The 16,678-nt window shown below is 42.7% G+C and overlaps 1 protein-coding gene across 4 annotated transcripts in view; it reads right to left on the reverse strand.

Annotated features, from left to right (window-relative positions):
* Window positions 1-9,925: 9,925 nt before the first annotated feature.
* The window catches only part of pax7a (paired box 7a), an 84,844-nt gene continuing 78,091 nt past the window's right edge, over window positions 9,926-16,678 (reverse strand). For all 4 annotated transcript variants that reach the window (XM_088616888.1, XM_088616886.1, XM_088616887.1 and 1 more), the window contains exon 9: window positions 9,926-13,446. In XM_088616888.1, coding sequence (XP_088473014.1) covers window positions 13,331-13,446 — 116 coding nt within the window. In that variant the 3' untranslated portion in view covers window positions 9,926-13,330. The remainder of the gene's footprint in view (window positions 13,447-16,678) is intronic.

A 16,678-nucleotide genomic window follows, 5' to 3' on the forward strand; every position in this document is an offset into this window, starting at 1 on the left:
GCTCTCCATCTTCTCCCTGTTGGCCGGCCAGTAATCCGCAGACCCCCGAAGAGCAGGGGGTCCCTGTCTGCTCAGGCCGCTCTCCGCCAGCCTCACAGGGGGTTAATTCTGCAGGGCCCCATGCTGGGCTCCCCAGCGCTGCACTTTCTGCAGGAGAGAGAAGCAATTCCGTTCACACTCCTCCTTCCCTGTTAAGTTTGCAAAGTCCAATTTTCAGCTAATATTAAGGTCGTGACAGAAGGTGCAGAGGGCCTGGTAGGACATAATGGCTAAGGAATTGTAAATATTGGTTTTAGAGAGTACCCAATGAAGGGCAGGGTGTGGGAAATTTCCATTGAGCACACAGTGGCACGATTGGAGGCACTGAGCGGCGGAATAGATTTTCCATTCTAGTGTGTCACATTAGATTTTCGGAGGTGCTCGGTGGCAGGTACATGTCATTAGTAACACTTTACGTGGTAATGAACCTTTTTATTTATCTGCGGTGCAGCTCATGAATGCATAAGAAGCTGCTCTCCAGCTGTGCTCAGCAGCAAGGAGGGCAGAGCTACGCTGGGCCGGGGGAGACCAGAGAGAAAGAGAGAGAGAGGGAGCAGGGGCAAGCAGGGAGAGATCCCTGCGCTGCCCCCGGGATGGGGAGGGGGGGCGCACAGTGCTGGAATAATGGGGTGACGGGGGTACCAGTCTCCAGCGTGGATACCCCTCACTCCTGCCGCACAAAAGTGAAGACCATCAGTTGTCTGCGCTCTGATGCTCTGTTAACAGCTGGTTCGATAAAAAACATAAGTGAAGAAAAAAAAACAACTGGTTCAATTCTTCCTTCAGAAGGGGTTCACCCGGGAAAGCAGAATTGGAGCACTGCAAAAAACTCAGAAAGCTGTGCCTTCACAATTTCAACTCTTTTCATTATTAGCGCAATGAAGGCCTGAGCAGCAGCCTTGTGTAGCATGGGCCAGCTCTTGTAAGACCCACATTAAAATAGTTTTTTGTGTGCTTGTTTGCAAACCGAGTCCTGTTAATATTAACATTGTTTTTTTTATGTTTTGTGTGTGATTTAGAACTTTCCCCTAGAAGTATAAGTTTCTTCTGTTTGTGGTTTCACTGATCAGCCTGTGGGTTTTATTTGTATACATACATAACATTGGTGCTGATGAGAAAAAAACATGTTTTTTGATTAAGTTAAACACAAAGAAAAGATTTCAAATGGAGGGGTCCATCGATCCTGCCCGGCAGTTAGTAGCTAATTGCCTAATTGATCCATACTCCCGCAACCCTTTACATAAATAAGAGCCTCCTGTTCACTTTGTTAAACGTACTTGCACATAATTTCCATTTGTGTCCTCTGGTTCGATTTAATACTGAATGAAAGGACAAGAAGACAATTAACTGTTAGTTTCCAGCTCATCAAAATGAGAATTATTAAAAGAGGTTCTTTTATAAGATGTCACATTTTTTCCAAAATACAAAATCCGAAATACAATCTTATCTAATGCACTAGAAATAGATAAGGACAAATACAAACATTTAGGATTCTCAGATTATCACCGACTTTGTTTTTGGTATCTTGAACACACTTGAATGTCATATATATGCGTGTTATTATTAAAAGAAAATGAATAAAATTCTATATCTGTTGCAAAATGTTCCGTCACCATTGTAGATAGTGCTGTGGCAATGCAAAATGCTTGACCATTGTTGTACAGATTGACAATTTATTTACATTGTACATTCTGGCCTAAAAAACACAGGTAAATGTATCAGTCCTGATTTCTAGAGAATCTGGGGCACCCCAAGCAGAAATTGTGGAAGCCAGACTTATGAAATGTCAATGAAACTCGAACTTGAAAGAGAAACAAGGTCTGTTAAACAGACCTTTTCCCAGACGTTTTGATTCCAGAGGGCTGGGTCACTCCTTGTGTTTTCCTCTCCCAAGTGAAAAACGTGCAGCTTTCCCTACTTGTGAGGAGGCGAAGCTGAGATTCCTCCCGTTGGCCGTGCTGGGCGCCTTCCCTCTGTGCTGCTCCTGTCAGGAGGGAAAAGCAGAGGAAGGGAATGAGCGAGTCCACACCCCAGCTGGCGCGACAAGTCGCAGCGAAGGCCTCAGTGTTAATTTCCCTTTCATCTTGTGTGTGAAATTGATGGCGGGGCAGCACTGACCCTCAGCATTAAGAGGTCAAGTGTTCAAATCTGATGTGTGACTGTCAGGCCGGGGCATCAGAGAGTGTGTGTGTGGAGGGGGCAGTTTTAAGACCCTCTAAATGCATCTTGTTTGCTCCAATAAACATGTGAGAAGCCTCCCAAAGGAAAGTATAGATGCAACAGATTTTTTTTCTGGGCAACAGTGAGACCTCTTTCTTGTTCCTCAGCAGACCTAGTATTCTACAGTACATGTTTTATATGCTGTGGGGCTGGATAGGAGCGATTAGCATACACCGGTAGATGACAAACACTTTGAAATATTGTGTTAATGATTGGTAATCAGTTAGGGGTAATTCTGCCATATAGCTTGGGAGCTTAAGCACCCTTCTTCATTTTCATAAGCTTGAACTTTTTACAGAAGACAGCTATGTACCTCCCACATCCTTTTCCCAGGAATCCTACATTGGCTTTACGTCGGTCCATCAGTACGAGTCTGGAGCCTCCTCTGGTTGGCACTGGGGATGCACATAAGACGCAGAGTTCTCCGTGCTTAATGATGAATGTTTCTGGAGATCTGCACATCCTTGGCAGAGCTGCACAGACTCTAGATACAATTACAGTATGCAGTTCATCTGGATGTATTCCATTACCATTACATAACACGTTAATGAGAATGAATCATGATTAACAGTCTTTCACCAAAACCTCAGCTGTATAAATTAAATTCACTCGGAGTTACAAAGTGGGTAATGGCTGGAAAAGAATCAGGACTTAAAAACAAGCCCCTTCAACATGCTGACATGCCAGGACCATCCATCTTAAGACATGCTGGTTTCAAACATTCAGAGTGTTTTACAGGAGGGTTAATGCTGTTCAGAGCACCCTTGCAAGTCACAGGAGGTGCTATTTCTCCAAGGCTGGGAGAACTCTGGCACCCATTATTCATTGCCTCTGGCTGGGGAGATAACCTGAGCGCAAATTAATGACCACTGGACCTTTGGGAACATCGTACTAGCTAATCGAGTTCCACTGGTGGTTGGATACCCTGGTCGTGCCAGCTTTGTAGAGAGAAGACTTACATTTTCATTTTGTTTTGCTACACAGCATAGCATGGAATCCAGAAAACTGGGCCATCACTTTCTGCTGTCAGTCCCGAGTCTTTTGAGTGTTGGCTCTTCAAAACCAAAAAGGGATAAAGGTTCCCCTTTAGAAAATAAAAAATATACAAACACTATTGAATGGAGACTTAGGATATTTATACTGTAACATTGATGTGTTTTTCAGATTTATGTATCACGAGCATATTCCTAAGATTTATGTCTACATAAAACTTTACTTTGCCACTGATAGCTGGAAGGATCCAAAGATAGCAGGTGATATAAAGTTGTGTCACTGACTCAGATGGTCTTTTCAGCTGTTGCTCCCAGACTGAGCTACACTGAAGCAAGGTCTGTCTGGCTGTACAGACTTCGCTTTAGTATCACTTTAGATGACTAATATCACTATTAACGCTTTAGGCCTGATGTAGACCATGGTCCTGAATTGCTACAGTCAAGATGTATTTACAGTGATCTCTAAATATTAATTCAGGTGGGTAGCTGCGTCAGCATGCATAGGCTGCAAAGGAACAAACCTATTACTTGTTCCTTTAAATATTGATGTCTGAAGATATGGAAATGGCGATAGCTTGGCTAGTTTTGCAAATTACTGATTCAAAAAAGTCACTAAAAGCTTAGATGATGAGGAACATTGTGGGTGGATACCCCTATTTTAAGCCTGTGTTTACTCAGACCCCCAGACGCCCCATGAGCTAGGCAAAAGATAAAATAATAGCACACAGAGTATTTAACTAGACTGACGCTGTAACATGCATTACCCCCAAGTTCTTCAAATCAGAATTTGCAGAAGTTTCAGTGTTGTGTGTTGCCCTCAAAACAGTTTCAACCTGAGCCCCCCATTAGTAAAACACAAACACCCCCCATTTTAATCTTCAGAAGGATTATTTCAGACCTGAAGCTCTCTCATACCTGTTACCTCCAAGGTGCCTTCAGCTCATCTGCCTACACCGAAATAAAACATCTTGATTTATTTTTTTTTCCTGCTATGTGGTAAAGTTTAGAATTTGCCAGAAACTTCTGATCTGAAATGCAAAAGTTACCCATCTTTTCTTCAAAGGGTATCCGTAATCATAAATAAATAGCATTTCTGGCAATGAGAGACGAGAGAGGGGGAGGAGGAGAGAGAAAAGAGAATAACATATGAGCAGATAACTATTAGATATGATTCCCCGATAAGGAGCCATAATTTGGCTTTTAGAGATAACTCCAGGGGCCGCGGAGCTGAACAGCGGCAATTTACTGTTTGTGTTTTTTCTTTTTTTTTAAAAAAAAATTTTATCTCGCCTGTTGAAGGGTTTTTCATCTCTGATGATTTTCTCTCCTTTTTTATGTATTTTCCCCAGAAGGTGAGATCACATACCCACAGAAGGCAGAGTTGCATGTTTTAAAGCAATGGACAAAATACAAATATTTGAAAATGTATTTCATGGTAATTATGTCAAGTTTCATGGCCCGAGCATAGTACTGAGGCACTGCCTGGATGCCTTAATTTGTATAGAAATTGTAATCATTTGTTCATTTCAAGGTGAAAATTGCATTTTTTAATTTAAATTGTATCCTGCGTGATAGGCTATTATCTAGAAAAATTGTCTCTGTGTATGAGAGTCTATGCCCAGGCGTCACGCTTGTTAGAAGCCCACTTATATTCAAAAAGGGTTTATGTACATCTCCTGACAAAAAGCACTGGGGTCTGTTCTTTATTTAGGTTTTCCTCTGTCTGTGCTCATTTCCATTTTTGTTATTAATATTAATTAGTCTGGAAGCTGAGCTTAGATTTTTTTCATGTAAATCAAAAAGGCTTCATAGTGATTTTTATCTTCACCCTGATGTCTTGGATTTACAACTTAAGTTCTCCTTGCTTTTTTTCCCTTTCGCTGCTTTTTTTTCCTCCTCTGGGTAGTTTAAGGTGGGGGCGGTAGAGGAGAGAACAGGAGGAAGGTGGGGTGGAGGGGGGGGGGTAGACAAAATGGATACATTATAAAAAAAGGAGAAAAAAGTAGTGAAAGTTTTTTTGAGTGGGTGATTTTTCCCAGGCTAAGCAAACATTTTCCTCTGCCAGGCCAGCTGTGGGGTGGTATTGAGCAGAGGCAGCGTGGCCCGAGGTTTGTCAGAAACAACAAATGTTGAAGTACCCAAATCAAGAGCTGAGGGACACCAAAACAGTAGAGGATATTCTGAGGCAATGTGGCTCATTTGTTGAAGTTGAGAGACACGGTTTAGCAGGGCTTAGAGGTACGTGGAGACAGAGTGCAGAAATTGTAGAGCGAATAAAGAAATAAGAGAGGATTTGTTTTAAGACGACCTCTAGGAAATACTGAGAAAGTGGAAATAAAAAAGAGGAATCAAGGAACAAGTGAATTGGTTAAACAAGGCAACATTCTTTTCTTTCGCAATCTCTTAAAGCTCAGCGCGCTCCTTACCATTCAAAGTTATTAGACAATCATGCAATCTGTCTGTGTAAGCTGATTGTGAGAATCTGAAATCCCTTCAGTGGAGATCAGACAGCCAGGGCTCAGGTACATTCTGTATCCTGGAATAATTATGGGATTTAAAAAGATGTTAGGCTTTGTAAGAGCTTTCATTGTGACATCCTCCAGTGTCTGACACAGCAGACTCCTGAAAGTCACAATAGCTCAGAGGGCTGGAGAAAACACTAACTTCTCAAGTACATTTTAATACCCACAGCCTTCGTGGCTACTAACCCCCACCACCTTTTATTTAAATAATTGTATTAAACAGCGGCAGTCTGACTGGTGTTTCTGGATCTTCCTGAACTGCTACTAGTGATTGTTGACATCTTTTCTCTTATTGCTCATGTTTTTCTTACCTGTGATCTCATCCTGTCTTTTGACTTTTAAAGATGGGGGGAAACTGAAAAACAAAATCATATGAACCTGAAGAGAGCATGCAATCTCCACACAGACAGACACAAACCCACAAACCTCCACAAATTCAGATGGAGCTGTGAGTCATATGCAGCTCTCACAACTTCATCACCGTGCCGCACCTAAGAGCGATCTTATTAAATTCAAATATTTATGTCTTAGTTACTGTATTTGTTCAATAATCCCAGGACATTTTTGCTCCATTTTGACTTCAGGAGTACAATAGTTAAAAGAGTTAAAATCTCCCCCTGAGAAACACGGGCTGCCTCCAATCTATCTCTGAGAATTCCTGCCAGTGTTTAATCTATAGTGTAAGTACAGGATCACTTGTATTTACACATTGAAAAGACATTGAAAATGGGTCACCAAAACACAGTTTCAGAAAGGCAGCTGGGGATGTAAAAAGTGCAAGAGAAACCAAGTCCTGAGAGATGATCTTTAACAGTTTGTGTTTTCTATTAAAGGGAAGCGCTGAGCTGGCCTGTAGTGTATCACTCTATTCACAGGCAAGCAATTAGGAAGGAGCCCAGTCCCACAGGTCATCAGAATACACCAGATGCGGGCAATTTAATGCACCAGTCAGGCATAACCTGTACATCATTTAGAGAACGCAGGATAGCATGCAAACTCCACACAGTCAGGTTCCAAAGGCCAGGATCACACACACCCCCCTGGTGCTATGAAGATCAGAGCTAGCCACCACTCCACCGTTCTGCTCAGGCCTGGCACTCGTTTTCCATTAACAAAAAATCCCACAGAAACCCATTACCGCTCTGGACCTGATCAGGATACAGACCCAGGCTTGCAGAGGTACAAGGTTATCAAAGCCAGTGGATTAAGCCACCATCACTGAGCTGCAGTCAATGGCCCTATATTTCTATACGGGCTGTGAATGTATTGGAATATTTTATCTAAAGTCTTCCAGAGAGGTGTATGGAATCGGCTGTGTTGGGTTTGTTTACTCTGGCTCCTCTGACGAATTGTCCGTCTATTCCTGTAGTTAATCAATTAGGAGATCAAAGCAAGAGAGGGTCTTTTTCCACTTGCTCCCTCACACTGCAGCAGGAATGGCTGCCTGTATCAGACAAGCAGCAGACCGAAATAGAGAAGAAGAATGGAGAGAAGAGAGTGAAGCCGACAGCAAGAAAAAGAGGAAAATAAAGAGGCTGAGAATCCTGAATGAAACCAACATATCTGTAGGAAATTGCTTCTGCACACACCCCAGACACTGCCATATACTTATTTTTCTGTTCATTACCCCCGGAGAAAACTACATGTTAATGTAATGTATGCCTGCAATGTATTTTATAAGTTTGTGGAAAAGTTTTCACAGTTTAGGTGAACCTTCCTCCTTTTCCTGTATGAAAATAGTACAAAGTGAACATTTTTAATCAGATTGTTTTTTTGCAGTTATTGTTATTTTCATGTTTAAAAGAGGGATGTTTATAAACAGCATTGAACACCACATTCTGAAAATGAGGTATTACTAGTAAAGGGACCAATTCATCGCATGGCCTAATTTCTACACTTTTAACTACATTACCCCATATTCTGTCTTTTTTACTTTCCCACATTGCATAGAAAATGAAGATGATGTGTCAACATAAACGCCTACATCTTTTTGATAAGTAGTGCTATTTTACATTTGTAAAATGGGAAACTCAGACTTTATAGATGCACATTCTTTTAAAGCAGCAGCTGAAACTGTATTTGTGTTTATTTAGGATATGTTGCTGCGGTAAAGTACCTATAAGTGGTAAATCAGAAAAAAAGCAGGTAAAAGCAAGGAGTCACCTTTTGGCTGTTAGTGGAAAAGAACTATCCGTAGAGATAAATCACTCAGCAAGACATGAACTCAGGTACAATGATATCATTTTAGTGGCGAAGCTCTGGTTTTTGAACCCATAGTTTTCGCAGTTTAATGCTGAGTTAGTGTCTCCACTAACAATCTATGAATGCAGTAACAACAAAAGCCCTAGGTATCTGCCTGCCCCTCATCAGCTCGGCCATCAAGATACCATCACACATACTGAGGTTGCTCTTAGCTACCTTTTGTGAGAGAGCTGAGAGAGTGGAGGTGCTCACAGACTGGTCTTTCATAACCACTGCCTGAGTCCAGGAGCTCCTCTGCAAATGCTGTCCACATTACATCACAGGACAACACACTAGATGATATAAGAAATTTCAGAAAACATCATAATCACTTTTACAGCTGAAAACAAGGCAAAGAACTAGCTGGTGGAATTATCTGTATGCTTGATATTTAAAGTGTATTAATCCATCAGAAATCTGCCTATACCATCTCTCTTAGAAGAGCAGTGTTTTACACCATTTGTTTGTTTTTTTCTTTTGGATACCAATGTTACAGCCCAGCTTTACTTGATTGTAAAGTACTCTTATGTCATCCAATAAGAAAAAACAAGCCAGAGAAACGGGATTTAATTGAGTGTTTAAAAATGATGTGTAGCTGTTTCCAACATCAACCTTAGCATCAACGAACCAAATGGTATAGATTCAACATGTTGGATTGCAAAACTAAAGCACTCTGTTGTGTCGGGGTTTAAAATGTTATATTGTAAAGGTCATTAATATCCTTCTATGGAAAATGCAGTTCTAACTAGAATCCAACAGCACCGGTTACATATAGGACAGATCTTGTGTGACAGCGAGGGATTTGCCATAGATAGAATTCCAGAGCTCATGGCTTGGAGCCAGACCAGATAGAATTTGTTTGTTTAGTCTTTAAGTTATGTTGTAGACAGCAGACAAGGAAACAGACTTTTAACAGACTATGAGTTCAGATTTGTTTTAGTTCTTGGTAATGAATCTGCCCTGACTTTGCAGAAATGAAAAACGAAAATGTGGCTTTCAATGGATATGGGCCTTCAGAACCCAGCAAGGACAGCCCTTCCTCTCACCTTCAGGAATGCAGTTCTTATGCTCGATCATTTGTATTTAAAAGTTGAATTTCCTTTGAAAGAAAAGTGCTGTCCATTTCCTCTTTAAACCCTAGAGCGACAGACGGACAGCAATGAATCAGCTGTCATAAAATCAGTAAACCCCAGCGGCCACAAGCAGGGCTCGAATGTCCCTTTGTGAAGCCCAGAATGTCTTCAAGAGACCCTGCTTTGTTGCAGGGGGAGAGTTGACTTGCGTATTGGACAGAATTTATGTTGGGTCGTTAAGCAGTCGCTGTCACAGTCACAGGAAGTGCTGATATTTTTAGGTTTTTGATTTGACTGCTGTTGTCACGATGATATGAATACAGGACTATAAATCCTTTGATGATATATTTTCAGATTGAAAGGGGCATTCACTTCCGAATAGGACTTACAGTGATGCCAAAAGCAAAAGGAGACAAAAAAAATGTTTTTGATGTGGAGTTTCTGCTGACTGAAGACTGATTTTTAAATGCAAGCATTCAGTACAGTGCAGCGCTAGAATGTGATGAATAAAATGATAGAATTGGTCACAAACAAAATGCAGAGTTTATTATGTTTAATATTGTAAGACATTAAGTAGGAATAATTGATTTTTTTGACCGATGTCAAAACGGGCTAAAGACTAGAGTTTACTGTTCGGGCTTCCCTCTGTTGCCCAGTACAACAGGCCTAACCTCTGCCACTGCCATGGAGACATCATGAAAAAGACCTCAAGGAGAGTCAGCAGCCAGAGCGAAGCAGTGTGTGCATCTGTGAACACTCTCTTCCACATGAGCCAAGAGAGGAGTGAATTTGAAGAAGGAAGCAAAAAACAAAGAAGGAAAGAAGAAAGAGGAAGGTGTGTGATCATTTTAGAGCTTTAATTGATAACATTACGCCAGTGTTACAGGAAAGACATCAACAGGCTGAAGGTAGTAAATGCCAATACAAGTTCCCACTACTCTACTACTTCATACAGCAGAATAAATTATGCCATGATAATATACACACATGCTGAACAGAAATGTAATAAAGCAAAACACAGATGCAACAAAAACAGCAAGTAAACAGGTTAGGAATCAAGGACTGGAGTCAGATGAGGAGGTTGGGTGGGGAGCAGAGGGCAGGAAAGGGGTGTTGAGGTGAAGGGGTACAGAGGGCAGGAAAGGGGTGTTGAGGTGAAGGGGTACAGAAGGCTGGAAGGGGGTGTTGGGGTGAAGGGGTACAGAAGGCTGGAAGGGGGTGTTGGGGTGAAGGGGTACAGAGGGCAGGGACAGGGGCTGTTGGGGTGAAGGGAAAAAGGGGTTGGGGTATATTTGGGCAGGTCACATAGTGCTTTAAATATCCCAACGTTGATAAATGCAAGTGTTAGAAATGAGTGTTATATACTAGAAGCGTTTTTTTTATTTCTCCATTTTTTTCTTTTTTTTTTCCATTTTTGTTGATTTTTTTTAAAAAATACACAAAGTCTCAGCATTTAAAATGAAGGTTTGGATCCGCCTCGAGAGCCGAAGAAGGAGAAGAAAATCAAGAATTTTTTTTGTTGTTGTCGTTGTTTCTGTTTTATTGAGGTCAAGTGTCTGGCAGTATATGTACAGCCCTGCTCACACATCCTGATTCATCCAGGAGGAGATGTCCATGTCTCCAATGGCAGCAGAGGTCCGCGGTTTGCCACTTGCAGTGCTTTGGCAGGGAAGGAGCAGAAAAAGCACCTTTTTGTGGAAACCATGAGTCCATGCACACGCTACAGTTTTATTTTGTTTTTTGCTGTTGTTCCTCAAAACACTGCTTTCGGAATCAAGTTCGGAATGTCAGACCAAACCACAGAAGAATACGCTTCCAGTAGTAACAGCTTGTGTAAACGTAGAACACGTTCCTATTGTCCAGTGATCTGTCCAGATGGAATATTCCCCGTCATTCTCTGATACTGGCCCTTGCTCTGGCCATCCAGATGACATGTTCTCAGTCTTTCTGGTAGAATATTCTACATTTATTTAAATATTTGATTAATACTTGAGGTGGGTGAGTTGATCTACTTTATGTCCTTTTTCATCAAGAGTCTGTTGCTTCCCGTAAGCAAAAGCGATACAATCTGTCCGTTTTTTTTTCCCAAAAACATCAATACGACAAATTAAAAACAAAAAAAGAGGCAAATAAAAATATAAAAACAATATTAAGGAATGTAAATCAAAGATGCATTATAAAAGACTTCCACAGGTCTCTCGTTCAATCTACCACTGCACGTTTTTTTGTTTTAGTATAAAACATACTCTTTATAAACATACAATACACAATCTGCTTATGTCTACTGTACAATGAACTTTATATGTGACTAAATAGATTGTGCCCAAGATAAACTATAAGCGCTACACAAATGTTTGATATTCACTATTAACTTTTTCTGTTGTTTTTTTTTCTATAGGTCTATGAATGCATATTAACTGGAGTTCAAGATACAAGAGCTTTCTGTCAACCTGATACTAAAATGCTGGAAAACCCTACAGCAATGTACTTGCACAGAGTAGGTGAGACAGTGTACTTCAGATCAGATTGTTTCTGAGTCCCAATAGTATTCTTGGAGTTGGTTTCCTGATTTAAAAAAAAACTTCTGAATATCAGAGCAAAATTACTTTTTAATGGTACTATTATGATCAGAAAAGGGATCTAAAAAGGATTTAAATTACTTATGTAATGTCCACAATACAAAGGCCATTTTAGGAATAAAACAGAATTTGAAAGCACAATTGCTTCGGCACTTGTGTAGATGTTACCTTTTCTCTGTCTACTTTTAAACACCAGGTGAGGTTCAAAGGAAAAGATTCCTAATCAGCTTGTTGTTCAGCACTTTAGAACTAACATACTGCAATGCAGCCTTATCTTTGGAGAAATCCTAGCCAATGAAAATATGATCATAACACAGAGTATTCTGAGGATTTTAGTTGGCTAGGACCCCTCTTTCTGGACAGTGTCATTAAATTGGTCAAAACTTGAATCGGTTATGCTAGCAGTGTCATGGAATGTTTACTTTACAGAAAGGTCTTTCAGTTGGTAAAGGTTAATATCACATGAAGTATCATATTCTGGAATGTAAGACATGTTAGGAAGGAACTGGATGCAAACCCGTTTTAGGAACTATCTGATGAAAACCTTTGGTGGGTTTGTCATGATCCTGATGTCCCACTGAGTGCATACAGATGTGCATACACAGGGGAACAAGCAGTGAGGGGTACACCATAACACCCCAGCAGCAGGCTGAAGGACTTTCACTTTGTCCTTCCTGAATTCAGAATTCTTCTGTTTTAGAACTTCCGTTTCCTCCAACAGCCTTTTCTTGAAAAATGCCCTTGTCCCAGTTCCCCATGCCTAAGGGAGAGAGTTATTTTTCTGCGGAGGGCAACCAGCCACCACACTGTTTTAAAATTCCCCAATGAGCTGGAGAGCTAGACATCCCACAGAGTGGCCAAGCCCTTTCGGAATGTCAAATTACAGATTACGATGGGAAGGTCAGATCATTGCTTTGTATCAAAGAGCTCAGAGAGCAGGCAGAGAGACACCATCCTAAAATGTCCTCGGCTTCTGCTATTAGCCACACACGTCTTCTCTCCCTCAGTCATCTGTTAGCATTTACAACAAGGTCGTATAAAGAAAAAAAAAATCTACAAATTAAAAAAAAACATAATTACAATAATTATAATAATAACAACAATAATAATAACAATAATAATAACAATTAGAATTATAATGGCAATTACTAACAAACTACTATAAACAGCAAGGTCAAAATCTGGGGTGAGAAACAGCTTCAGACGTTGTCTTGTGTGCTAACTTTCCCCGCCAATGGGCAGTGCTTTTGATTTTTTCCGAGACAACAGACGGTCCTTTTCCTTGGATCGTCTGAAGTCGTGAATGGGTCTCTTTGTTGGTGATTAGAAGGGGTTAGGGGGTGTGAGGGGAGGGGGCGGGGTGGTGGGTGTGGGGGTGTTTGATTTTGGAACTGCTGTTTTTTTAAGAATCTTCTCACCCTAACCAGCTACAGAATAGCTTCAGTTCTGTCCCACAAGTGACTTCAAGCGCGTTTACTCGCGCGTGAAAAACACCCCGAGCACACGCGCAGGCCGGACTCCACCGGCCGCCGCCGGACTGGAGCGCAGACATCGGGGGATGAGGAAGTGAGGGTGGAGGTGGAAAGGGTGAGGGGGTGAGGGGGTGGGGGGGAGGAGGGGGGAGTGAGAGTGGAAGGGAGAAAGGGGACCGGGGGAGACCGGGTTCAGTAGGCCTGTCCCGTCTCCACCTGAAGAAGTCCCAGGACCGCCGAATGCTCCCCCAGCTTCATCCTCCTCTGCGTGGACAAGCTCACGTTCTTGGCCAGGTAGTCGACTGCAGCTGCGGGTCAAAACACATGTGGGACATGTCAGCAACTCGGGCCCTGAGCCGGGTTCGTGCGGATCAGTACAATGAGTCCGCGGGAGGACTGAGACACATGGACACAACCCAGTACTGCGTGGAGGAGTCAGGTCAATAGGCTGTAAAGCACCTCTAGGCGTTGCTGGTAAAACGACAAGGTTTATTTTTTTTATGGGCCACTTTATTTTATGACCAATAAAAAGGATTCAGGTGACTGGATCTTCAATTCATGGGCATAAACGTGCTTATTGCTACGTCACGTCTGCAGTCAATCTCAGTCTCCTGCAGGCTGCTGCCACTGCGGCTAACAGTGACCCCAACGGTGACCACAGCAGTGGAAAAAAAATAATATTGTTCAAGCAGAGACGCGCACTGAATCTTGTGAATGAACGTGCTACTCCTCCGAACAGGCTCTTCCTGTCTGCGGGTCTCCCTGAGGGACTGTGCTGTGCCACGGGCCCCAGCTCCAGCCCCACTCTTCCTGTCAATGCGGTGTCACTCCACCGGGTCCCCCCGGGCCTTCCTTCTCCTCAGTGCTGCTCATTAGACTTGTCAGTTCTATTTGCATTGCTTTTCACGCTTCCTTTCTGCTATCATCTCCATCATTAGGCGGCAGGGAGCTCTGAGAGTTGCAGGGCCTCCTCGTTTAGCCTCCGCGGTTTCGGCGGGCCCTCGCGGAGCGGGGACTCGCTTTCACAGGTGCACACAGACACCTGTACCCAGGCGTGTGCGCCCGGACAGATGGTCCAAACACGGGTGCACGCGTGCATGCATAGACACAGGCAGTGGTGCATGCAAGGGAAACAACAATAGCAATTACACAACTGTCATAAGTGCTTTCATTTATGCAAACCTCATCTGTATGTATGACTGATAATGTGTTTCAGTGTTACTTTGTGTGGCTGGGGCTCTAGTACAGTATCTACATTGTGCTGGTTACTGCATACCCAATGTGTTCAAGATGTTACATTTTTTGGTAAAAAATCAGAACATCTTTGTTTGATGTACTGTATGTGAACTAACGACCATTCCCCATTGAACAAATGTACTTTTTATTTTGCTTAAATCATATGATTTTCAAAAGTGTGCTTTCAAGCAAAAACCAACGGCCGAGATGCTGATTTTGTTTTTCTTGGGAATTTATAGTCTACATTTTTTATTTAAAAATTCATCTTAAAACAAAATGTCAAGTGGGTTCAGACACTTGTACCATTAACACTTGTACCATCATTTGAACAGACAAACAGTTTTTATTGTGAGAATAAACAGTCAAAAACTATACTTAAAAGCTTTTTCCCTGACCAAACCCATAAAACTGTAGAATTACTCAACTCTCCACACAGCGTGCATGACTCTCCTTGGTGGACACTGCCCAGCAGTCAGATATACAGTACACCCTGCTCTTTACAGCATGGCCGGGCTCTGCTCTTGCTGGACCAGGGACCTGGCAGCCACGGAGCCTTGAGGCTGGCCCTGAGCAGAGGCAGGGGCTGGGAGAGGGTGGCTGGCTGGCCTTTGAAGCCCCTGCTCCACACACCGCAGTGTGACTAACTCAGCACCTGAGGGCTGCGCCCGTGATTGGAAATATCTGGTATCGGCATGCTGCAGGAGATCTTTATCAAGAGCACGTGTCCGCTCCCAGCCGCCCCCCCCCCCACCCCGGGCAAGGGCAGGGGTCAGGGGGCGCCCAGTCTTTCCCTGGGAGCTGAGGAGGCAGGTATCGATCAGCCAGGCGCCTCACAAGGTTTCAATTTAATGGCGCAAGTTAAAGACATTAGAGGGGCTGACTGTGGAAGAGCCGCAGCGAATGGGTTAGGGGGTCATGGGGACAAACCAAGGGCAAGCTGGAATGGGAAAGGTATTGGGAAACACCCTATAACCCCCTGTGCCCCTGCCCTCTCCCCTCCTGGCCTATACTGTATAGCTCTCTGACTCATAGCCATAACGTTATTCGATATTATTAAGATAGGATTTGACTTCACTTGGCTTTTAACCTTCCAGTATAATTCCAAGCACAAATAAAACGATCTTGGAAAGCTGCGTTGGAGACGAGGAGATGGAACAGAATGGAATGGCTAATCCTCAGGCTCCTGGAGCAGTCTCACTGCGTAACGCTATCCCTTTTCAACCACAAGCAGGCAGCGGGGAACCAAACAGTGAGGAGGAGGAGGAGGAGGAGGAGTGGCGGGAGAAACTGTACTGTACGTATAGCCCAGCCCTGAGTGACAAGAGGTGCGCTGAAGTCGGAGAACGAGAGTCTGAACTGATTAGGGAGGAACTAACTCTGCAGGAGGACATAAATCATAACTTAAAAAAGAAAAAGAAAAACTATTGTACTGCATGTATAGGACTGCCGTGCTGCGGTTCTCAGCATAAGCTTGTTAAACTATAACCTTTGTCAATGTGTTCAGTCTTTCCACCTTTAATATCCCTCCCTGGGGACAGTTATTCGAACCGCTGATGATTCTCTCTTCCTTTGTTGGAAATGGAGACAGTTGTGTTTCAGCAGCTGGGATCCCTTCAGAAGAATTACCTGAAGACCCTGCCAACGCGCTGTCAAGATGACATTAAATAGCAGCGTGTCAAAGCTGGGCTGGGCTCTTGTAAAGAAAAGAGACTTGTCAGGAGGCTCACAGAACGGTAGGAGCTGCATACCTGTGGGTGGGTGGGCAAGCTTTCTGCAGAGAAGCCCTTGAAAGTGACAGCTGGCGCGGTGTTATAATCGCAGTTTTAGCATGATCACAAGCCAGCGCTCTGAGAGACGATTTGCTTTTCACAGACGTTTACAGCTTAAATCCCAGGCAAGCCCAGTTCCATCACGAGACACTTTTAAAGAGTCTCCTACATTGTTTCACGGCAGAAGAATATCTGATCGCTCTGTTGTAAAATACTTGTTTTTCGTCTAATGATGTATTGCTATTATTAATAAGTGTATTATTATTGCTAGTAATTCTCTTGCTAATAAAACTCATTTTTTGAAAATCCTGTATTTAATTAATCACATTAAAGTACAGTATCATATAACACCATGAAGAAGCATTCAATATGCAGCCATGTGCAGAGCTGTGAGTTTGTCCTCTCTTTGCACACTGTCTGCCTCTTACATTGAGCGGCAGTGTGTAAGTGCAGTGTGGGCGTCAGGCTTTATATAACAGCATGTCCACTCCTCCTGTTAAATGTTTATGGTTTGAAGCAGAGGAGGCAGAAGAGG

The sequence above is a fragment of the Lepisosteus platostomus genome, chromosome 23 (assembly GCF_059453375.1).
Source record: "Lepisosteus platostomus isolate fLepPlt1 chromosome 23, fLepPlt1.hap1, whole genome shotgun sequence".
Classification (NCBI taxonomy): domain Eukaryota; kingdom Metazoa; phylum Chordata; class Actinopteri; order Semionotiformes; family Lepisosteidae; genus Lepisosteus; species Lepisosteus platostomus.